The following is a 24,940-nucleotide window of genomic DNA, read 5'->3' as shown; positions in this document are numbered from 1 at the left end:
TCATAAGTTAGATTAGAATTTTGTTTTTTCAAAGGTAATTACAAATCTAAGATGGTTAAGATATAGCCCAATATGATCTTGAAATATATATATCATATGGAGAAAGACAGTACCACAAAAAAAAAAACAAGAAAACTATCTATAGGATGAATACTCATATATGAGTCTAAAGAATTCTCTTTTATTATTAAAATTATTACCACCCATTCTTTGATCTTTGTCTCATATACTCTATATTGAAATTACTTCCACCTATCAATTACAAATTGGCATCTTTGAGATAAAGCCAACTTATTTTTGTCTTCAAGGAGAAATGGGCAGCATTGAGTTCTGCTTTATTCTTCCCTCTTTACTATACCTGACATAATTCTTTGACTTTAAAGATTCCCATTTCTATTAATGAACCATTCAAAAGGATCTAACTTGCAGCTAGTTTAGGCACTGGGAGAATTTTATTCATAATTAATATTGTCAGACACAGCAGCTCATTTTCTGGCTCACTAGTTTGAAGGATATGTTCTTAGGAGAGTCCTAATTAATAAAATGAGGGATATGGAGTCACATGCCCTTTGGCAAGAAGTGACAGTCTTTATTTAGAAGCCACAGTTTTTATTCACATGCATTACTTTTGCTTATTTTTTTTCACTTGAAATGATGGCTCTTAAGTACTAACTGAACTTTGCCGCAGCCATAAAGTATTCAGTAATAACGAACTATCAATATCTTGTTATTGCTTCTTACCATAAAAAAAAACCCACATTTTTCAGTCCATAAGCAGAAAAAGCATCTAAGTATGTCCACTATTAAATATTATAGAATACAGTAAGTGATCATCATAGAAGTCCGTGATAATAGTGACAAAATGAAACTCTAAGAAATGAATTCCCCAACTAGGTGTTAAATAACAAGGATGATTTTTTCTTCTGTTGCCTTTGTTTCAAAAAAATGGACACTTTGTAAAATTTTTTCTATAAAATCCAGTATTTTTCGCAGAAAATCAGAAAATTTGGTCTACACTTCCCTCGCACATACTTTAACCTAGAACATTCCAACTTCTATTTTTGGAAAACAGTAAAAGTGTGGAAGAAAGGAAAGAAAAGAAAAAAGAAAGAAAGAAGGAAAGAAAGAAAGAAAGAAAGAAAAAGAAAAGAAAGAAAATAAAAGGTTCTAGTAGCTTTTAGATTTATAGGAATGCATATGAAAAATACACAATGATATTCCAAAGCCATAACTACATTTGTATCTATCTATCTATGTAAAATTTAGCAAACCTAACCAGGTCTTTTTTAAGTTTATGAACTCTGGTTGAACTGTAAAAGTACTTTTGTATTAAAAACTACAGAAATAAGTACATATTGAATTGAGACTGTTAAAATTTTTTGTGGCATATATTCTTATATAACAACTCTCATTTAGTTCATCTGAAACCTTTATTTTTCTGAGAATAGAAGTCTCCTAGAAACTACCCGTAAAAGAAGATACTAGTTTATCAACTATTTCAACATTATTCTCAAAGTTTTCAAAGTATTTTTCCACACTACTTAATATTGTTAGCTATCCAGGCAAAAATTCTACCTTTCAAAGTTTGGATGTGTAGATAGTACACTCATGAAGTCTGAAAGAAAGTAAACTCACAATACATAAAAAAAGTGTGAGATAATGTAACTGTGGACTTAATGAGGTTCTCACTTAAAGAAATGGTAAAGCAATTCCTACCACTGTACTGCTAAAATATTAGACCTTAGTCGATTGACAATAGTGGCCCAGAAATCAACAACAGACACTGTGAACTAAAATAGAATTTTAAGGCTAACAGCCCCCCCCCGACCAGCTGACTGGATGGACTCCCTTGTGGCCAAAGGGATATCCCAAAACTAAATTGCCTGCCAGGAGGAGGGAAGTCAGACATGCCTCATCATGCCCCACCCCCCTTCTTGGGGACATCCTTTGTAAGCCATTAGCAGGCATAAGGGTATGCAAGACAAAACTGCAGGTCCTCAATTTGCACAACAAATCTATGTCAGGTAGCTTATCTCCGATAAACAGCTCCTTCCTTTAAAACATTTCAAGCCTTTAGACAAAGCTTCATGTCTTTTACCAATTACAAGTCAAAGAATCTTTAAAACCCACCTATAACCTGTAAGACCCCCCCTCCCCCGGCTTCAAGAGCTTCGAGATGGCCCACTTTTTTGGGCCAAACCAATGTATGCCTCCCACGTATTGATTTGTGACTTTACCTGTAACCCCTGTCTCCCTGAAATGTATAAAACCAAACAGTAACCCAGCCACAGCAAGTCCTCTTGCTCAAGGCTTCTTGGGAGTGACTCCGGGTCATGGTCCTCAAATTTGGCTCAGAATAACTCTCTTTAAAATTATTTTACGGAGTTTGGTCTTTTTTTTCCATCGACAATGCTCAAATACATCTGACAGTTATGAGTAAAGTAAATTAAGAATGTAGGACCCACAAAGTATGGAATAAAAACAGGTAAACCAGTTACTGGACATCCCTGGTGTTCGGTTTCTCTAGGAATGATCAAAGAATATTCTAAGGTTGGAGTGGGAGTTTATTAATCTAAGGCAGGTTATAGGATTTTAAGTCTAGAAAGAAGGCATGAAATTGGGTGCCTAAAACATAAAAGGAAGAAAAAAGCAAACATGCATTAGCCACGTCCCTGGAGTCTAGGTATTTTGCTGGAGAAGCACCAGGAGTTGCTTAGCAGTGATCTAAATGGTCAGCAGTCTGTACTAGAACTGTGAGAGACACACTGCCAGGTATCTTACTGTTGCTGCTTAATTGGTAAAGAGAAAATGGTCTTTAATTTTAGAACAAGAGAGGTCAGGAGTAAGACTTTGTGAAATCAAACTTTCATCCACAGGTGGACCAGAGCCCAGTAATCTGAAAACCTATAGGCTGGCCAAAGCTACTTACAGACAAGTGAGATAAAGTACAAGAAATACAGCATTAGAAACTGAAGACAGGAGAAATGAAAATGGGAGGCTGTGCTATAAAGCAAGGTTAAACACCAGTCACTCTTAAGACATAGAAAGTGTGTAGGAACTCACTTACTGGAGACACAATAGCACGAGATAAGAACTCAGTAGTTTGGAAATTGGAATAACGCAAAAAATTAGGACATAGAATTTCAATAGAAATTAGGGTAACAAAGCCAGAGCAGGAAGCAGGAAGCAGTATCAATGAACTGATATAAAAAAGGGAAACTACTGTCATCAGGCCTCTTTCATTGCCCACATGTAAAAGCCATCTTCCTTTCAGAGTCAGAGCGGGGCCCAATCTTAAGGCTTAGATAAGCTTCAATGCCAAGCTTAGAGGGATGCAGAAACAAGAAGTCAATCACATTTGGACCCTGTTTTACTCTAGTATTATCCACCTTTTAAAATATCTTTCTTTACATTGCAAGAATTTTGATTATGTCTTGAGATCTTTACTTCCTTATTTTATCTGCCCTGTGATTGGGGTCATTTCAGAAATTCTAGAAGCCATACATTTTCTTCACAACTATACTTCACACAGTCCTCAATGTTTGAAGCTCATCACTTCTACTTCCATTGTCATGACCTCAGCAAATATTTTTACCTCCTCTTTGTACACAGTTTTCTTTGTGCATCTGTATGTTTACAGGGCTTTCTTCTCAGTCCAATCAATTTAAGAATTCAGATTTCTGTGGGCTCAGCTGATGTCCAATCAATCTCTGATTCCCCACCCAACTGAGCAAAGGCAAGATAAGAAGGTAAAATGTTTGCAATTACATTCATTATTGTGAATTGTATTTATCTGATAATGTTCAAGTGTTATTTTTCATGGATATTACTGTTTTATAAAAAAAGTAGTTGCCTATTTATAATTAATACATATATAATTATTATTTATTTTTAAGATTTCATTTCAAAAAGATGTTTTCAAGATCTGTAGTTTCACAGGCTGTACGCCAGCATATCTTCAAAGCACTTCAGGTATTTGTCAACATGTCAACTCAGCAAAATTACCTATCTTTTTATTGTATAACTTCATATTTCAATATTCATGTTTCATTCATTCAGCAAAATCTTCTAAGGACCTAGAACTAAAGCCAGCCAAAAGCTGTACAGATATGATAATTGGGAATTAAAAACTGCTAATATCAATGATGTCATCACAATTCCATTTCTACTCTTGAGTTTTTTTTTAGATAAAAAAGTTAACCAAACACATAATTCCCCAAATGTCTTTTGACCATTACTGAAAACCAAACAGGAATGTTTAATTATGTGAGAAAAAAAATGAAAATATACTAACATATACGAATACCACATATAAAGAATAATGGAGGCAATTTGGCTCAAGATATCAAGTATAAACTTGCTAAATTATGCTCTTAGAATCTGCTAAATAGCTATCAATGACAGAGTGAAATTAACTTACATCGATTACATCACTGCATAGGAATGTTCATAATCTTTATACAACAAATTTACACAAAACTAATAAATATAAAGAAGAGATATTAGGAAAAATATTTTTATGTGTGAATATTAAATCTAATAAAATTGCCATTCACCCCCCTCAAACCCCCTCCCTCCAAAAAAAAAACTACTGTGGATCTTATTGCTACAATAAGATCACTTTTCTTTCAATGACACAATAATTACAATTTTCTATTCAGGGTAAATGTGAATTTGAATACTACACAGAAAAGGATACCATAGATAAATATTTGTTTGAGCTTTTAATAATACTTGGTATTAAATTTAAACATGTCTGCCAGTTTTCTCTCCCTGAGTAAAACATCTTTGAAGAAATCACAATCTCTAGGAACAGAATAAAGCTCACCTTATTACAAAATTGTGACTGTCAATCTCTTTTCCACATTCACTATCTAGAAGAATGCCAGAATTTCCAACAACTGCACAGGTCTTAAACCTGCGATTTTTCATTGGTGAAACTTCAGGTAGGAGGCTGTGTAGATCATGAGAAATATTTAGTGTCCGGCGCCTGTCGAGCACATAGTGTATGACATCACCAGGCTTAAAACTGCTCTTGACCACCGAGACATCTCTTTCTGCATCTAAGAAACGAAGTATGTTCTTCCTATATTTGAAATACAAGCAGAGTTTTACGTTAATGACAGCATATCCGAGAACTGGTGATATTATTTACAAAGTAACATATTATGAAATATAAATTAGGAACCTACTAAACTTAAATTGTCAGGTGGTAATTAAACCACCAAATTAAGCAGATCCTGAAGAAAACAGAATGTCTTAAAAATAATTTGCAGTTTCTTGATGATTTTGTAAACAGATATATACACCTATTAGTGGAATGAAAAAAGCACTTCATTTACCAAAGTATTTAGAAAAATTAGTTTAGTAAATAAAATACAATTGCTGTGACTTGACTTTGCATAACTAGTTATTTTGATAGCTTCAGTAAATTTTCTATAGTCATGTATTTTAATGTTGTCTGGTTAAGGTGAATTGCAGTTTCTTGAAATTGTTTTAAATTGTACCAAAGTTAGCACTATTAAAAGGATCAAACTTCCCTATAAACATATGCATGTTTACCCAAATAATTTGTATATTATAATTATTTGAAGAATAATTAACACTATAGCACTAAATGTATTATGAAAGTTCTCTTCCAAGCTCAAGAGTCCAGGAGGTAAGACGGCTACATCAGAGGAAACAAATGAATAGATAGAACATTGGGCTATGTGTGGTAGAATTAGCAAATTCCTCTTTGGTTTCATTTCTTTCCTTCTTCCTTCTATTATTTGAACCTTCTAAGTTTTATTGGACACATGGATGCTCAGCTAGAATATTTGCAAGCTTCCAAACCCAAGTACAGCTGGGTTTGGTCATACCAGTTAATTTCTTTAAATGGGATGTTAGTGGATCATGTGATTTTATATGGGAGAAAAATAAACTTCCAACTTGCATGGCCACTGTATTTAAGGTTTCTTTTTTCATGGAAACTTAGCCTATCTCATACCTAATAGATAAATTGATAACAGATGTGAGATGCTACATAAACCTAAAATATATGCGTATGTTAAGTAGTTAGATGATGGAAAATGAGAATATAAACATAGCTGGCTGCAAAGCTGGTGACCCTTGGTATGATATAGAAAAGCTCTTGCTGGGCGTGATGGCTCACACCTGTACTCCTAGCACTTTGGGAGGCCTAGGCAAGAGGATCACTTGAGGCCAGGAGTCTGAGACAAGTCAGAGCAACATAGAGAGACCCTGTCTCTACAAAACAATAGAAAAATCAGTTGGGCATGGTGGTGTGCACCTGCAGTCCCAGCTACTCAGGAGGCTGAGGTGGGAGGATCCCTTAAGCCCAGGAGTTTGAGATTCCAGTGAGCTATGATGTCACCACCACACTCTACCCTAGGTAGCAGAGTGAGACCCAATCTCAAAAAAAAAAAAAAAAAAAAATTAAACCAAATTAAAAAAGAAAAGCACCTGATAAAACTATTGTCTGCAATAATTTGGAAGTTGTGCCTTATATCTAATAAATGTGTTGCTTTTGGTGGAATGGTTAAAAAGTGTATGTTGGTTTAGGTTGGCCCCTCCTTTTATCAAGGCACTAAAAGAGGTGAACTCAGGCATGAAATAGCCAACACACAAGCCAAGATGGAAAAGAATACATCTCTAGCAATGACCTAAAATCTAAACCGAGATTTTAGTGATTGGGACTTCTTGAATATTTCTGTACCTCAACTAACAAAATATAGGGCTAAACATTGGAGCCACACCAGCAGCAAGAGGAATATTGCCTTTCCACATAAGTCTATAGATTCAAAGGACTTCACAGTGGCTGGCACTAAATTGAGCAAAGGGAGGGGTAGGTCAGAATAATTAGAGGAGAGTCAGAACTCTTAAGAACTGTGTTCAGGAGAAATCTTTGGATGTGGTTATTTATGCCTGGCACTAACTACAGGGAAATAGCCCAGGAGTCTAGTTAGTTTTTGAGGGAATTATATTGACAAAGAAATTATGAACCCAGCCTACAAAAGTCTGAAATTGTTTTAATCCTCAGGCTACCAAACATATACAAGCAAAAGGCAATCTGAAAAAGCTCTACAACTAGGCTAGAAATTGGATATTATTTACTGATGTGCTCTTACTTCAAGTTTCCATTTTCAAAGCCATAAAAACAATGTCATTATTTCATTATTATAACATTTAATATATGACAGACTTATTTTTCCTTTTATTGTTTAAGCTCCATCATAATTGGTAAAATTTATTACTGAGCACAAAATATGACCTCATCCCTTGACTCCATCAAAAGAGTAATTCTCCAACCCAGAATTAAAAGCAGAAACATGATTAGCAAGGAGGGATGGAAAGTAACTCACTATTATCTTTCCTTTTTTTTTTCTTTTTCTTAATTTTGGTTTGCTCTAAATAGTTTCCAGTTTATTGTCTTGTCTAATGAGAAAATCAAGTGATTGAAAACTTTGTTTTATCAGATTTCATACACAACAGATATATCCATTGGACCTCTGAAAAATAATATTTTCTGAATTTTTTCTCAAATATTCTAAATATCAAGGTTCATATAGGGTGGAATTTGTTCAGGAAACTCTAAAAATACCTTACAAATGAAATAAAAAAAATGGATAGAAATACTATTAGACACCATAGCAATTTATCTTAACAAATTACAGGTTATATAAGAAGAGAATTATAGTTGAAATCATCAACTGTAGGGCTTATGAATTACAGAAAATGGAAAAGCATTTAATTATGTCAAGCACATAGTGATTCTTCACAAACGTTAACAACTAGCACTAAAAGTGGCAATACACAGAAACTTTTGGACATACTTATTAACTACCACTTATTTGTCTAGGAAAATTTAAGTAATATGTGACACCTGCATTTCAACAAAAATTTCTCACTTCCTGTGAGGATGACAAGACTGGCTTTAACATAGAGACTGCACGGATGTGGTTAAACCATCAAACTAGATGGTGTATTATTTTCCTTTGAATATGATTTAAACGGGTTGCAATAAATGTATTTGAAGATATGTACTCAGAAGTAGTGGTGTGCTTGCATGCTTGAAGTGAGTAGATTACAGGTCCAGATTTTGAAGAAGGTTCTGTGGCTTGACAGTCTAAAAGGGAAAATCCCTTTTACTTGGTCCAAAAGGATAACACTTGCATGCTTGTCAACTAATAGCAAGAGGGACTTTCCAATGACAGCACCTTTTCTGTGTTATAGAAAGTCAGCAGCAAAAATATTTTAAAACATGTTTTTTAAATTCCTGAGTATAATTAGACATCTTTATTTTATTCACTCTTAGGGAAAAATGATATAAAAAGGAGGACTATAATAGTTCAGCAAAGTTTTTAAAAGACATCATATTATTTAACTCTTGGAAGAAAATAGTGCTTAATGAGATAAGTAATTATTAGGTGCAGACAAAAATTGTTATGATTTCTTCCAATGTTAGGTTATAGGTTCAGCAGTAGTTTATTTTATTAAATGAAAACAGTAAAAATAGTAAATAGTATTTTCAAAAATAGTATTTTCAAAACAATAAAAAGTACCAACTCACATAAACTAATTGATATATAAAAACATAAAAAGTTTCTTAGGCAAAATTCAGAATAATGAGTTAGTGTAGAATCTGCTCTTTTAAACTGAAAAAGGAAAAAGAGGAATCCTTGTATGACTCCAGTATGTTTTCTTTTCTTATATTTAAGCAAATTTTTAGTTTCTATTTTATAGGAACTCAAAACATAGGAAATTCTCTGAGATAAGATTCCTGGTGTAGGATGCAAAAAAGACTAAAAATAATTAGTGTAAGTGAATAACATTGTGATTTAAATGCTTAATACTTTTTGAAACAATATGAAAATGTTATATTTTTTACCCCTTCCTCCAGCAGGCTGAAAACATTTTTTAGATTATACATTCAATGAACTACAAATAACTGTGGAACTGCTAAGTCCAGTTGTTGTTCAGACTATAAACATGTAAAAAGTTAAAGCTAGTTCTCAAATATAATTATCTAAATGTCATGGGAAGCATAAAAATTCATATATGCATTGAACTGAAACAATACTTTATCAACAAGGAGAATATATATGCTTTTGCTCAGAGCTCAGAAGATAACTGATATGATTTTAATTTTGTTTAACCTGTTACTTTCCTTCATAAATGAGAGAGACAGAAAGAAAACTCAGTCTAACATCTAGGCTCTAAAGAAACATGAATCAACAAAAGCTAATATTTAATATGCAGGCTCTACCAGCACAAGTTTTCCTTATATGTGGTCAAGTTATCAACAGATATTCAGAGAAGATGGTTGTGTTTTCTGTACGTGACTTAAAAGAACAAATAAAGGATCCTTCATAGGTCTTTTTGTGATCATAATGCAACTTTTGAAACCTCATCAGATAAGCAAGCACCTAAATTCAGCAACTGTTTTAATGTTAAAGATAACTGAAAGAATCTCAAAATATGTTTCACTTTTAGTGAGACTAAAAGTCTTAGTCATAAAAACTATTTTTGTTAGGCAATATTGGCTTAAACTGAAAGGTTGGTTTAGGCAGTTAAACTGACAAAAATCGACTCAATACAGAAACTTTAAACTGAGTTTTCAACTAGAACTTCCTTTTTAACACCACCTATTACTTAAAATAGCAAGTGCAGAGTCCCAGAGAATTAACTTACTAAACATCGCTATCACTTGTGCAATGTCAACTATAGCTAACCTATCATCAGGTGCCATTCTTTTTTCTCTGTAGGTTTTTTATTTCCAACAACAAACATGCATATCACAACTAAAATTTAATGTAAATGACATTACTAACTCTATCAGAAAGTACTGTGTAACAAATCTTAGTGTTGGAATGTATCATAAATTCCGAAGCAAATTAGGTTATGATACATATATTAGGAGTCAGTTTTTGCAAACTTTAAACAATGACTCCAGACTGCTCCTCCAAAAAAAAAAAAAAAAAAATCTCTGTATCAATTCAACTGAATTCAACTGGTACTGACATAGTTCAATAAAAGGGAAAAAAAAAAGTTAAGAAGTGCTAAATGTTTCAACAAGCCTATAAAAAGCAGAGAAGGCCAGGCATGATATTTCATGCCTGTAATCCGAACACTTTGTGAGGCAGAGGCAGAAGGATCACTTGAGGCCAGGAATTGGAGACCAGCTGGGCAACATAGTGAGACTCCGCCCCCCGCACCCCATCTCTAAAAAAAGTTCTTCTTTTTTAAATTAGTGTAGTGGTCCACCAATATAGTCTTAGCTACTCATATTCCAGCCTGGGCAGCAAAGCTAGACCCTGCCTCTAACAAAAAAAAGCAGAGAGAACAAACAATTTTTGTCTGAAAAGATTATTTCTGCAAGGCAACTTGCTTCAAAGCTCTAAAAAAACAAAACCTACAGCTTGTTTAGGACTTTTGAACTTAGAGTCCTAGCTGTTATAGAAGCAATATTTTAGTACCAAAATTAAAATCCTAAACAAATACAACTAAATGAAAAGGCAAAATTTTCCCACAATACTTACAAATATTTTTTTTTTCTTTAACTGACACCTCAGATTGCCATATGATAGCTGGCTCATAATTTGATAGTATTAGATGAAAAATATCTTATATTTCATTACTTTAGAGCAAAATATAATCATGTACCCCATAGAGATGCATTTGATGGTATGCATTTCGAGTATTAAAATATACTCTTTGTAACTTGATTTCCTCTATAAAGAAAAAAAATGCTCTTCCAAGAAATTTGTTTTGTAATAAGACTCTGGTTTTATGGTCAAATAGGTGTGGATTTGAATCTTGACTTTGCCACTAATAAGCTTTGTGACCCAAGATTAGCTCTACTGGACACTTATTGATCAAAGTAAGTAGAAAATGGTGTATGAATTGTATATGGACATTTTCCTAAAATAGATCTATGAATGAAATAGCAAATTCTTTTTGAAAGGTAAGCATATATAAATTTGAAATTGTGTTTAGTTAACCCACAGGTCTTATCTGTTTAAAAACTTTGATATGTAATACAATGATACTAAAAGTTGAAAATATTTTTTCTAAGCTTAATGTGATTAAGCTGTTCCAGTGAGTAACTGAGTCTGTACATTTCTATACATCTATACTTAGTATTTGTAGTTCTCTGGGTTTCTAGTCCACATAAAAAAAAAATAGAAAAAAAGAAAGAAAGAAACAACTGAAGTATGGGAAAAATGTCAAGTTATAAGTGTCGGACATGACCAAATAATCTCTCAGCACAATGTTCACAGATTTATTCAAAACATCTAATGCACCTTAAGTGTGTCATTTCTTAGCTTACAATAATAGAACACAAACTATTTCCAATAAAAGCAATGCTTTAAACTAAGCTAATTATTTTAATTGCAAAGTTAGCTGGAGAATGCCCAACTTCCTAAATCTTGACTAATCTTCAAAGTATAATGAAATAATATAATATATGGAACCATTTCTCTAGATAACTCCACAGAGGTACAATTGTTTGTAGACTATATATGAACCAATTCTTTGTGTGCTTATGAAAGTAACAGAAGGTATATGGGGCTGAAGGAATTAGTAATAAGAAAGAAAATCATGACTACAAATTTGAAAAAATTGTATCTTCAGTAACTATTTCACATTTTAATGTAAATAGATAATTTATTAGGAATATCATAAGAGCATTTTAAATCTAATGATACTTTAATATAAGAAAGATTTGTAAGTGTAGTTCAATAATTTAAGAAAAAAATGATGAGTTGTAATATCTTAATCAAAACTTCGAAGTAGAATTTTGAAAATGCTTTTAAAATAAACCCACACCCACTCACAGACACAAAGTGATATGATACTTCTTAAATGTTAGAGAGGTGCGGAAGTAACAAAGAAAAATAATAATCCAAAATATTGCGTGATTAGTTTTCAGTATGACTTTTAAAAATCATATTTTCAAAAGCTAAGCCAACAATTAGACATTTTCATATTCTAAATTTTTTGTTGCAGGTGTCAAACTGATTAAAACTAATCATTTCTGCTATTAGGCAATTATAATTTTTATAAACTGCACATTGTACAATAATGGTTTTACAAATTATTCTTTCCTTGCAAGAAAGCAACAACTTTGTATGTATTATTCAATATTTGTTCACTGTTTTATTGTTATCTCTTAAGGAGAACTATATAAAAATAGTATTAACATTTCATTCGTATTATCAGCTCTTACAATTAAAAATAGACTGCACTCAAAGATACGAATGCAACCTTTACTAATTTGCAAAGTCGCAATAATGAAATTTTTGGATCAATTCAGATGTTTATTAACCTTAGTTTTAAGATCTTAAAGCCAAAATGTTTATCGGTAGCCTCATGCACACCTGCAGTATTCAATTTTGTACAAATATTAGGAAAGCATATCCAGATATATTAATTAAACTAGTGTCAATTACTTATTTAATTTGCTTATTAGATTTTTTTCCTGACATATTACTTAGCATAGTTACATATATTAATGAAACTACTAACATATCTTATCTTACTTTCTTTCATCGCTTTACCTGATCTGTATAGTCTTACCTAGCTGTCTCCCTTCTTGCTAAACCATACAATTTGAAAGTTCTCTTTTTGCTTATAGATCAATCCTTGCTTTTTCATCACCTATATTTCTCTCTTTCCAACGTAACGCCAAGAAATATGAACCCTTACTATACACCCTACTACCCTAAACTATATCTGTATTTATGATTCCATATCGTCGCACATCCCGTACCTTTGTCCTCATAATTATCTCATCTCTAAATTCAAATTCAGGGCTGGGGACAGAAGACAAAGGTATCATGAAGAAGGGAGCTCCAGGTGTAAAAATGTCAAACAGGAGAGATCATGGCTGTGTCTGCTTCAACCAACTTACTCTCAGGAGGAATACAGATTCGGAGTTGTCACTCTTAACAATTTCTCAAGAATTTATGAAAATCTGTACTTTATATAAAGAATCTCCTGATTTTTAATATTGGCTTTAAGGATTTTTTTTCTCTATCTAGTTGAGATACATCTTTCTTGCTGGCCATATTCTACCCAAAAGACACCCACTGATGAACTCTGTCATCAGATTCTCCTTATCTCCTCATTCTTGTACTAGGCCCACAAATACAGAGAGCCCCCCCAAAAGTAAAAGCAAACAAACATACACCACTTGACATTGCCATGATTTGATTACTGTTTATCTTTCCATTCGTTTCCAAACTTTAAAAAAAAAGTAGTCTGACCATGCCTGCATTTCCCTGACACTGTCTCTTTTAAATTTTCAGACATTCTTTCAAGTCAATTTCAACATGTAGGGAGCGCTTTTGCTGAAATACATTCTATGAATTGTCATGCACACTCTAAATATGAATGCAATAGACTCTTCCTTCACCTTGCTTATGATCTACATTATATGTAAGTAATTCAAGAAGTGAGTAGGTAGAAACCCGCACAAATTAATCGCCCCTTTATCTCTTAATCAGTAAGCTACTCTTATAAAATTTTCTTGTTAATATCCAGTCATTGACTAGTTAGCATTTTGCCAACACTAGAAAAATACAACGATTGTACTATGTAAAGGGATGTGTTCTCTCAAACTTTTTTAAAGAGTTCCGATTTACTGAAAACGATCTAATTCAAACATACCAACCAAAATAGCAATGTAAAGTAAATACTGAGGAAAATAAAAGCTATTTGTTTTCTCCATAATTAGGAAGATATTATCTTATGTTTCTTATTATTAATAGGATTATAATAGAAGAAAATGATAAAACATGTATGCATTGAGTTCCATTACAAGAGTTTGTTTCAGCAAAAATGCCTACTCTTAACAAAGAATAAGCCAGTAATCTAGAAAGTCTATTTTCTGGTTTTTACCCATTCTTTTTACATGAGTTCACGTAGACATACTAATTCACAGAATAAGACTAATTTATTTATAGTTGTCAGCAAAATAGGAGTTGAACAGGCTCTATTTTCATCTAATTGAGGAAATACAAGATCAGAATGAAGACTCAATAGGGAAAAAGTTAAAAGATAATTCTCAAAATATATGTCCATCTTGAGTAATTGAGTAAAGTATGTTAAATATTGGTACTCTGTTGAATATTTTATTCCATTAATATAAAGACACTATATTCAAAACTCACATATTCATCCTTAAATTTCTGACTGTAAAATGATTTGAGTTTTATGGTTTCACATTCTTCATTGAGGAACATTAAATAGAGCTGGTTCACTCTTTTATTAAAGCATTCATACTTATAAATCAAGTGTTCAATGTAAGTTTGCCAAGCCCAACACATTTAAGAACATGATGTGAAATTTATTGTGCCATATTAAAGAAACTCACCTTATCTCCAGGACCAAAGAGGAATTAATTTTCCAACCTTCTACATTATGCTGGAAGATTGAAGAGCCAGCCTTTCGAACGATTTTATCAGAACTATTGACAAGTGATCGACTCAAACACAATTCGCCGTCTCTGAAACAAAACAAAAATGCCAAGTTTGTGAAAGTAAGAAGCATTTGTCTAGCACAATACATAATTTGATTTACATCACTGGCAAAAAAATTATCGATACAGTTTTATTCTACAAGTTAGAGGGAGATGTATAATCATTATGAAAGGTGCTATAAGGATTAAATGAATATAACTTTATCAGGACAAGGATCTACACTGACTCTTTTTGAAATGAAACTATTTCCATAGTAAGAAAAGACTTCACTAGTACGTAAAAAATTCTCATCAAATCTAAAAATAAAAAATAGAATTACCATGCAATTCAGCAATCTCACTTCTGGGTATATACCCAAAGGAATTGAAATCTGTATGTCTGAGAGATGTCTGCACATCCATGTACATTGCAGTATTATTCACAGTAATCAAAATATTGAAACAACCTAAGTGCCCATCAACAGATAAATGAATTAAAAATGTGGGAGATATACACCACGGAATACTATTCATTCTAAAAACACACTAAATGGATAAACCTAGAGGACATTATTTTAAGGGAAATAAGACAGGCACAGAGAGACAAATACCACATGTTCTTACTTATACGTGGATTCTGAAACAAAGTCGTAGAAATAGAGAGTAGAATGGTGGTTACCAGAGGCTGGGTAGGGAAAGGGGAGAAGTTGGTCAACAGGCACAAAGTTTCAGTTAAGAGGAAGTACTGGTGTTCTCTTGCATAGTGGCTATAGTTAATAATAATGGATTTCTAGTTCAGAATAGCTGAAAGAAAAGATTTTAAATGTTCTCACCACAAAGAAATGATAAATATTTGAGGTAATGGATGTATTATCTAGCCTAATTTGACCTTTGAACAATGTATACATGTACGAAAACTTTACATTGTACCCCATAACTATATACAATTATTATTTGTCAGTTAAAGATAAAATAAAGCTTAAAGCTCTGTTCCCCACTAGCCTCTCACTGACTGTTTAAACAACAGAGACAAATATCTGGTCAATTCTCTTCATCTATAGAATTGTGATTGCTAAGATTGTAATTTCATTTTTACAGAAGGCATATACTTGTAATAGAAGGAGCTTTTGATTTGAAGAAAGAAGAGTTTGGGCTATCAGGTGATCTGGGCATGTTTGTGATTCTGTGGCTTGCCAGCCTTGTGTTCTTAAACAATATTCTCTTTCTAGGCCACAGTGGCCTTATCTTATCATGAAAACTACAATAACATCTCATATGCAATGACTTTGGTAGGTTTAATTGGTGCTCTGTGTGTGAAAGTAGTTTATAAAGCATTATCAAGTGCTAATTTTAAAAATTGCATTGCTCTTAAAATGTGTCAACATGAGGTACTACCCTAACAGTTGTTGTGGATAGACAGAGATTGTAGTAGGGAGAAAACTAATTTCAGTAGCCATTATTACTACTATTTTCTATTACATAAAAAAAAAAAAAAATCAACTACCCCTCTCTAACAAATAATGTTAAGCTAGTATATCATGTGGCATAGTAGTAGCAGGAGTGCTGGTGGTGGTGATGATGGTGACACATATCTATAATAGCATTTATGCCATTAGGACATTTCTAGCTGAACCAATTCTTTATTTAATAGAATATTTTCTTCATACTTCACCTATGTAAACTCAGACTCAGAGAATCAAAAAGCCACTTCTTATAGCATACCAACGAAAATCGTATCCCTCTCAATATGTACATTTATTTCTTTACATGTCATCTTTTAATTTTTAGAATCTCAGAAACATAGTTAAGAAACAACATGACTATTTGCTCAATAACAAAGTCTAAATCTGTGTTTATTATGTAGGCAACCCTCTCCTACTATCAATGGAAACACTGCCTGTGTAACAGCTGTTGGATGAATTCTGTAATTGAAGGCTTATAGTTTGGTATTTTGGTTTGCATTCTTTTTTAAACATGTAGTTTAAATTTGAAGCAGCTCAAAGCATCATGTGCCACTATGCTCTGTGAAATTTAGAACTGTAATATTTTAAACCATCCTACTGATGACAATGATACATTTGCATACTGATTGCATGGCTAATAATATTTTACAGAGGTCATTTAGGATGCAAGAAAACATGGGATTCACTTTACTACTCAGCAACCCAGAAGTCAATTATCATATTATATGTCTAATGATAATAACTACATGTGAAGGAAAATGCGGATATATAAGAAGTTAACCTTCACGCTTTTGGAGATATGACTTCATGAGTACAGGCACAAACTATCACTATTTTGGGGGTGAGGGAGGATCTTTCCAATCTTCATCCTGTTAATAACTAGACTATTAATATCTTTTTCTAATCACAGATTGTTATGATAATAATAGTTATTTTCACCACCAAAAAACTTTCATAGGGGAAGTGAAAATATGCATGAGCTTGCATTTTTAAAAATCTATGAAGGTTGCTTCATTGAAAAGTGGATACAGATATATTTTTATATAGCAGAATGATTGCTATGGTATACTTAATTGTATGGATCCTTTTCAAAATCTCCAAGATATTTTGAAAAAATAATTTAAAAGTTTAAATCAGTTTCATGTGAATAACATGCTAGCATGTTACCTTCCTGCTTGACGTGTTTTATTGAACTAGTGATAGGCCAAATTTAAGACTGTTATCACTGGAAAGAGCTTTGAATGGAAGCTGCTACAACTAGTCACACTTCTTATAGTTCATAGAATTCACGTGAGAAGGCCAGGCTTAGTGAAATAAAGCTCTAGAGTAAATTTCTTTGTATAAAGGTAAGTGGGTCCCAAGGGATTTTTCACTTGTGACATTGGTAGCATTCTGTCTTGGAAAAGGCTTTTCCTTCCCATGAATGCAAGACATGAAGGATGTTGCCACCCCCTACTTGTTTCTCATTCCAGATCAGACATGACTTTTGAACAGCTTCACTGAAAGTATTTCTTGCATAGGATTATCGTTAAGAAAAGTCAATATGCACTTTTATAGGGAAAATAACAGAGCATATCAAAAAATCACTCAGCATGAAGCAATATATTACAAAGTATTCCTGCTTATATGGAGCTAAAAATACCCACAAAAAGTGGTCATCTATGGAATATCAGTAGCAAGAATTAATCATTTGCTGTGTTACTCAGTATCTGCAATATTTTTCTCTTTGAAATTTGAGTTTCCAGGCTTCATCACAATTTATTCTATTAGTTCTGCAGTACACAAGAAATATGATTAACTTCAGTTTATGAAATTGGGTCCCAAAAGCCCTTCATTTAACCCCACTGAAATTCTTCATGACTTGCTTTGGAATGAATTTGATCCCTTTGGACTAGGTTAAACTTCCTCCTTAATATAAAATTTTAAAAGTAATTTAAAAGAGAAGACTTTCATCAAACTAAACCTGAACACAAAGGGAGAAGACAATTTTGTGTTTTCATTACCTGAGCACCAAACAACTACAAATAAAGATGAGCTGTTCTAATTTACTGCTTATGGGTTTTGGTAGAATTGCAAATGTATCATGTGAAGTAAAACGCAAATTCTGGATTTTTCATTTATAGGGTGTGTTCTAGCCTAGAACAAACTGGAACTAACTTTGCTGACTATGGTACTAATCTAAGTAGGAATGCTTGTCTCCACTATCAATCTTATCACAGATTTCAGAACTAATATTGTTGATCATTTAGCAAAACAACCTGAAATACATAGTCAAATTGTAAGGGAGATCTTTGGATGATAATAAAAGTAAGTTAGTCTCACTTGTGGTAAACCAGAAAAATAGTGTGTACCAAGTTTTAAGGAATACTATTTAAAACAAATATCTGTATGATGTTAAAGTTTGTTACACTTTTAAACATAATAAATACTTCATTAAATGAGCATACCCACATATTTTATCTGTGGGAATCTTAAATTAATGCATTTCCAATTATACCCAAAAGAGCACACAGAGCCATTTAAATCATAGGCCAATCGTAAGGACCATTAAGAAAAAAAAGTCAAGAATAGATCACTTAATATCTTCAATACCCTTTGATTTAAACTTCATTAACTGTCATCATAAAAATCAATAAGTTTTTGTGGAAGGAACTATCAATTTTAGGTGTCCAATAATTATTACTTGACCTATTTTGGAATAATTTCTTATTTTAAAAATGCTGGTAGTATTCCTTTGGAAATATGATAATGCGGATGGTTGGTGGGAAAGTCGTGGTCATTCTCTTTCTGTCTGCGTAGATTGACTGCTCAATATAATTATACAAGAAGAGCAATGCTGAACTAACTCTAGATGGGACATCCAGTCGGCGTAACGGGTAGAAAAGATAAAGAAACTGCCTGCCTATTGAAAAAACCAAAACAAAACAAAACAGAACAAAAAAAGGTAGCAGGAATGCTAAATAGGAATCTAGGTGGATGTTACAAGATTCGAGGACGATGTAAGGTCCTTCGTTGAACCTGCTGCCCACCCACAAGGCACGCAGTGCCCCCCAAAGGCCAGAGCCTACTTCTGTTGCCGCACTTTTGAATACTGGCCTCCCTTCTGAGGCCAACCCTCCACTTTAGTTTACTCCTCTCAAAACCGGCCTCTCCACATAGCTTGAGTGTTCAAGAGTCAATGAGATGATTAGATAGTTTGATGAGTCAACTCCTCCACCAGAAACGCTGTTTTGGAGTTGAAACAAAACCACGAGCTGGGATCACAAGCTTTTCCACTAAACGTGTCATCCTGGGGGAAAAGAAAAGAGCGCTAGGGGGACTGGCTAAGCATTGCTCCCGGCAGTGCCAACTCCAGAGTCTTGGTCTCCAGCAGAGCGGGTGGCGTCGCGGCAGCCAGGACTCGGTGGGGAACCCGGTGTGAGCTCAGAGTCGGCTCTGTCTCACCCCACGGGGCCATAATCGAGGGTTTTAGTTAAGGAGGAGGAGCCAGTTGCCTGCCACACAGTGGGAATGGTCGGGGGCGGGCAGGGGGGCGCGGCACGAAGGGGGCCTAATTCCTGCGGCGCAGGCTCCCCGTCTTCTTACTCATTCTTCCACCCTCGCCGCCAGCTCTCCGGGCGGGGCGCACAGACCGGTGCGCACCTCTCTTCCCGTTTGGTTAACGCAAGCGCCCGCCCCACGCCTCCTCTGATGAACTGGGAAGAAACCGTCTCTCAGCTTGAAAAGGGTGCGGGCGACAGCCTAGCCGGCTAGTCCTGCCGCCGCGCCGCTGCCTGCCTCCTCTTCCCCCGCGCCCAGGCTGCTCCCGCCCGCCGGCGACGTCCAGAAAGGGCCACAGCAGAAATCCTGCCCGTGAAACGCAGAGTGTCCCGGGTCTGTTACTCCCACAGGGACTCGGGGTGCACTCCCCCTTCCCGCTTACGGTTCAGGGAGGCTCGGGGAGGACGGCTCGGCAGCATCGGGCGCCCCCTTCGCCTCACTCGCCGCCCACTCCAGTCTCCGGGGTCCCGAGCCGAGGGCCCGCACCCTCGGAGTCCTGGAGAGGCTTAACCGCTTTGTCTTGGCTCAGGCTCATCCTCGTCGCCCACCGCTCCGGAGGGAACAAAGACCCTCGACCCTCACGCCCCAGCCTCCGCCTCTCACCGGAGCCGCACGCGCCCGTTCGTCACCTTCCTAGAGACCCCTTTGTCTGCCAGGCAAGCACAGGTCTGCCAGGGATGCCGCCGCCCCCGCCTAAGTCCTTCTTTTCTGACAATTAAGCTAGACTGGATTTTGGAAGCACACATTCTGTGTAAAGGACCTCGTACAGTTCTTTCTGTCGTTTTCAGAATACACCATGTATAGATTTGTTGGTGCATAACGACCACCCAGCCCATTCCTTATTAGCTTTTTCATTCTCTTCCACTCCCTTTTCACTGTACTGTTATCTTGGTTTTCTACAGAATAGCGAATCCTTCTTTAAGGGTAAACCCACATCATGTTCACTTAAATAAATGCTCATTACTTAGGAAGGAGCAAAAATATTAAGAAACAGAGTGTATGAAGTTCAAGAGCGCGCGTGCGTTTTAGCAGTCCTATGCCCCCTCCCACACACACATACACACACACAAAATGGCAAGGACTCTCTCTTCGCTTTCATAAATGTCAGAGAAAAAAGAAAAAAAAAAAAAGCAAAACAGCCGAGCATCTCTGCCAATGTGCAGTTTCCGATAGCGGACGCCTCCGGACGAAGGAGGATTTCGGAAACAGGACTTTGAACAGAGTTGCCAACCAGGTTCACATCCTCAGAAAAAGCTTCCAAGCTATATCCGCAACACAAAGTTGCACCACCTCCTGGGCAAACTTCAAAGGCGTAGAGGCCAGGGGGAGGGTGGAAGGAAGTGTGATATTTAGAGAACTTAATGGGGCGGGAGAGAATCTGAACTCATCTAGACAAACTAAAGAACTAGAAATATAGTCTGTTTAAAGCTACAGTACCCAGTTTCTTTCTAAAACTGTAACCATGACGCCCATGCGTTTTGCCCATGGAAGAACGAATAAGGAAGTATGCTTGGTGGGGCTGGAGTTTCTAATTCAAATTATTCACATTATGATACACAGATCTACCCCAACGCCAAAAAAAAAAAAAGAAAAAAGAAAGAAAGAAAAAAAGAAAGAAAGAAAGGAAAAAAAGAAAAGTAGAGAAACAGAGACCTATTTTCTGCTTTCTGGGCTTTAACTTCAGCCTTTCAAGAAACCAGCTTTCTCTAGTACCTCTGTAGAGTGATAGAAAGAAGGAAGGGCAACCGTTTGGTGAATAAAGCCGTCTCGCTTGAGTTCTGTACACAGATTAAAAGGACAAGGGCACACATTCTTTGTTGACACTTATGCAGTGACTTCTCCTTCGGCGTTTGAGCACCCGGTGCTAGCACAACTGTCACCACCACCGCACACAGCAAGTTGAACTCGTACGGAAACAGCTCAGAGAAGCGCATACACCTCAACAACAGCCTTTGTTATTTAATTCATGACACTAACCACACGCAAGCTCTAAGGAACACACATACTACCCCAACCATCACTCTACTGTCTATATTCACATTTCATTTACGGCTTGACTTTTTGTCATATCCTGAAATAAAGCTTTGCATTTACCCGATGAGTTGCGTCTCCTGGTGCTCCTCAGTTCTTGCTATTTCTTTTGTCTTATAAAAGATCAGGAGCAGACTTATTGTGCAGATCGTCCACCTCTTCCTAATGGAGCGCATCTTGGGTGCCCGGGAAAGTCCTGGTTGCCCCAGTTCCCGCACCTTCTCTTGATGTAAAGGCTCCGTTTTGAGGCAATGGTCGTGGGGGGGAAATCTGTAAAATGCGAGAAGAGCGTAGAGCCGGGATGGCAGGATCAGGTCGCTGGGGTCCTCTCCGGCCGAGCTCCCTCTGGTCCTCGAGCCCTGCCCGGCGCCCTCCCGCTTCGTTCGCGCCAGCCCTGCCCGGGTCGCTCTGCGCCGCCTCCCTGGGGCTCAGGTTTCTTTTCAGATGAGACACCTTGTGTACTGGAGGTAGCGGCCGCTTCTGCAGCTGGGTTCGGGGGCGTCACTGGCCCTTCCCTCTTGCTAGCAGGGAAATGATGAGCAAGACTAGCCAATCATAGGGCTGAGGGGGCGGAGGCTGCTGTTGCCTCGCGTTGCTGGCGGCTGCTTGGAGAGTAACGTCCCCGTCTCTGCCTGCACGGTGCTGGGAGAGGAAGCTCACAGTGGAACGCGCCCGCGAGCTCGCGCACATGCATACACACACGCACACGCACTCATAGACACGCACACACTCTCTCTCCTGGGACACCACAGCGTCAGCTCTCTGAACGTGGGAGTGCCGAGATAGTCTTTCCGCATCAGTGGGGATGGGACACCTCAGCTGGGGACAGCTTAGACATGCGTCCCGCCCAAGGAATGCTTTGGATGGAGCTGGGGGTGGTTTGCAAGAGGGGTAGGTTCTTCCAAGCACCGTTGCTAAACATACACACTCGAGTACACAAATGCACTCTCTCCGAAGTAGAGTGAAACGGGAGAGGAAGGGGGAAAGAAGAGGACGTTTGTTATTTGGGGCACAGTTCAATCTGGAAAGTACGAAAACACACGTGAGCTGATTAGCGGATCGCGCACTCAGAATGGGTGGTGTATGACAACCCCAGCTCAGCATTCTGCAGGAAACAAGATGACATTAGGAACTTTATGGATATTTATGTTCCTCTCTTTCATTGTCATTTGGAAACTCCTTACGCAGAAGTCAAGGAAACTCCAATCCCACTTAAACTTCACTGCAGAGAAATAGGATTCTGAGAAAAAGCAGCTATCAAGGACCTCTCTTTTAAATGCAAGTACACCCCCATACACATTCACATGTCCAGGAAGGAGGGAAAGAAGGAAGGAAGACAGGAAGGAAGGAAGAAAGAAAGAAGGGAGGGAGGGAAGGATGAAAGGAAGGAAGGAAGGAAGGATGGGCAGGTAAGCTCTTCTGCAAATGTCTCAATGGTATGTATTTAGCCTCTCAACGACATTATTTCACCTTTCCTCCCCTCCTATTATTTTCCTTACTTCTATCGTATTGTGTGGCAGGGGCACTTTTGGATTTTTGTGTTCCAGCCTTCAGCCTGAATACCTCTCCACTATCCTTTGGTTCTCGTCCAGACTGGGGAGAGATGCTTGCTACTCTGATCATTCTACGCCTTGATTCTGCTCTTTGCCGTGGGCTACTGGGTCAGTAAGCATCCCTTGTGTAAGACAGTGCCTGGAATCAAAGATTTCCCCCATCTACAAGCGAGGGTCCCAAGGTCCCAGACAGCCTCAGAATTCCTCCTTCCTTCAGGATAAGCCATTGCTGGTCATCCCCACTCTGCCTCTGGGGTTTACATGTCCCCAGGCTCAGAAATCCTCCTCCACCACCAATCCTCCGCCCGCGGGAAAGAAGAAGGAAGTTATGAATTACCAGTCCCCTGATAGCTGAAAATAATGACAACAGTACCTTTGCTTGTAAACCTCAAGTTCCCACCAGTGCTCACCATTCTTCCCCTAGAGTTTAGGAAGTTAAGAACCTCTGAGATCTTGAGCTTAGTCTTCACAGAAGAGCAAATGGGGTTGGGCCTAAAATGCTCTAAGGAGCAAGTAATTGTGAGCCTTTATTGACACTACAAGTGGCCCACAGGGAGCCTTTCCAGTTTATTGACGTCTAGGCAAATCCTTCTTGCATTAATGCGTTTCTATTACACTGACTTCTCAACCAGCAGAAACTGCAAGAATAAAACAGCTTTTTATTTAAGTTAAAAGGGAGCTGAGGGGGTGGAGCATTCATGATTAGGACGCTAAATTCTCTAGATTAAATTTTTATTTTTAATCAGTAAACAAATATATGTTGTATATATCCCCTCTTTGACAGGAATGGAGTAATATGCATTACTTAATTAAATTTATTCAATATTTCTTGAGCCATTACCATAGGCCAGGCAATGTGTGAAGGCACAGGAACACAGTGATGAATAAAATATAGAAACTACTCAGACAGGAAGTTCATTCACTCAGAAGGGGACTGCTTTTAATACATTGACTGCCACGCCAGGAAAAAAAAAAAGTTTTCCTTGGGGCTATGGTGTTTTATGAAAATATAATAAAAGCTTCAAAAACAAAATGATCCTTTCTAATTTAATGAAAAAATTGTAATTTTTTACTGTTTTCTGTGCATGAGTTATAGGAGCAGGCCACTGGAGCAGGGTGACAGGAGGTGGGGGAAACATGCCAGTTGGGTGAGTTATGCTAGTGTGAGTTAAATACAACTCACATGGCAGTTAATGTGTTAAAATAATAATTTGCAGTATGGCACCATGAACCTGAAACATTATTTGAAATATATATGGTACCTGAATAAGCTCCTGGGTTGAAGCAGATGGGATGTTTAAGGAGCAGGGAAGATGAGATTCCTGGTGGAAGGGACACATAGACTAGGGTTTTAAAGATGACTAAGCAGAAAGCTTAAGGTAAGTAGAATATTGCAAGTAGAAGAAAGACAATATGCCACTTCAGAGGGGAATAAAACACTGGTGCTTTAGGGAACTTTGAAGCAGTTCAATACTGTTAGAACAGGAAGTGGGAAGGGAGAGCAGTGGGCCATAAGTTTCAGTGTGATCATATTATTCCATAGCTTCACAAGGTGAACTTCCCTCTCTAATCTCAAGTGGAAAAGCCACAAGAAATCTTCAAGAGGAAAGTGGGTTTAATTCATATGTTAAGCTTTAAATTACGTTAAGGGAAACTGTTTACCTAGCCCAAACAGAACCAAACAAGCCCAACAGCGAAACTAAAGTACACCAAGAACTGGCTATGGGAACGCATAGGACAAATTTAAAAGTCCAGAAGAGAATAAGTGAATTCTCCTAATGTATAATGCTGCTGTTTCTGAATTTGTTTATTATGGAACCGTTTACATTAAAGTGAACGATTCTGAATGACTGATAATGATTCAATGAGACTCAAGGGATTCTAACTTC

The 24,940-nt window shown here is 36.6% G+C and overlaps 1 protein-coding gene across 1 annotated transcript in view; it reads right to left on the bottom strand.

Moving 5' to 3' along the window:
• The window catches only part of ST8SIA4 (ST8 alpha-N-acetyl-neuraminide alpha-2,8-sialyltransferase 4), a 141,912-nt gene extending 119,956 nt beyond the window's left edge, over positions 1–21,956 (bottom strand). The window contains exons 1-3 of the mRNA XM_012655182.1: positions 21,562–21,956; positions 14,381–14,512; positions 4,829–5,086 (exon numbers count right to left, since the gene is read on the bottom strand). Of these exons, the coding sequence (XP_012510636.1) occupies positions 4,829–5,086; positions 14,381–14,512; positions 21,562–21,674 (503 nt within the window). The 5' untranslated portion in view covers positions 21,675–21,956. The remainder of the gene's footprint in view (positions 1–4,828; positions 5,087–14,380; positions 14,513–21,561) is intronic.
• Positions 21,957–24,940: the final 2,984 nt, after the last annotated feature.

The sequence above is a fragment of the Propithecus coquereli genome, unplaced genomic scaffold (genome assembly GCF_000956105.1).
Source record: "Propithecus coquereli isolate 6110/MARCELLA unplaced genomic scaffold, Pcoq_1.0 Scaffold464, whole genome shotgun sequence".
NCBI lineage: Eukaryota > Metazoa > Chordata > Mammalia > Primates > Indriidae > Propithecus > Propithecus coquereli.
The sequence above is the reverse complement of the archived record's forward strand: the minus strand, read 5'-3'. Positions and strand labels throughout refer to the sequence as shown.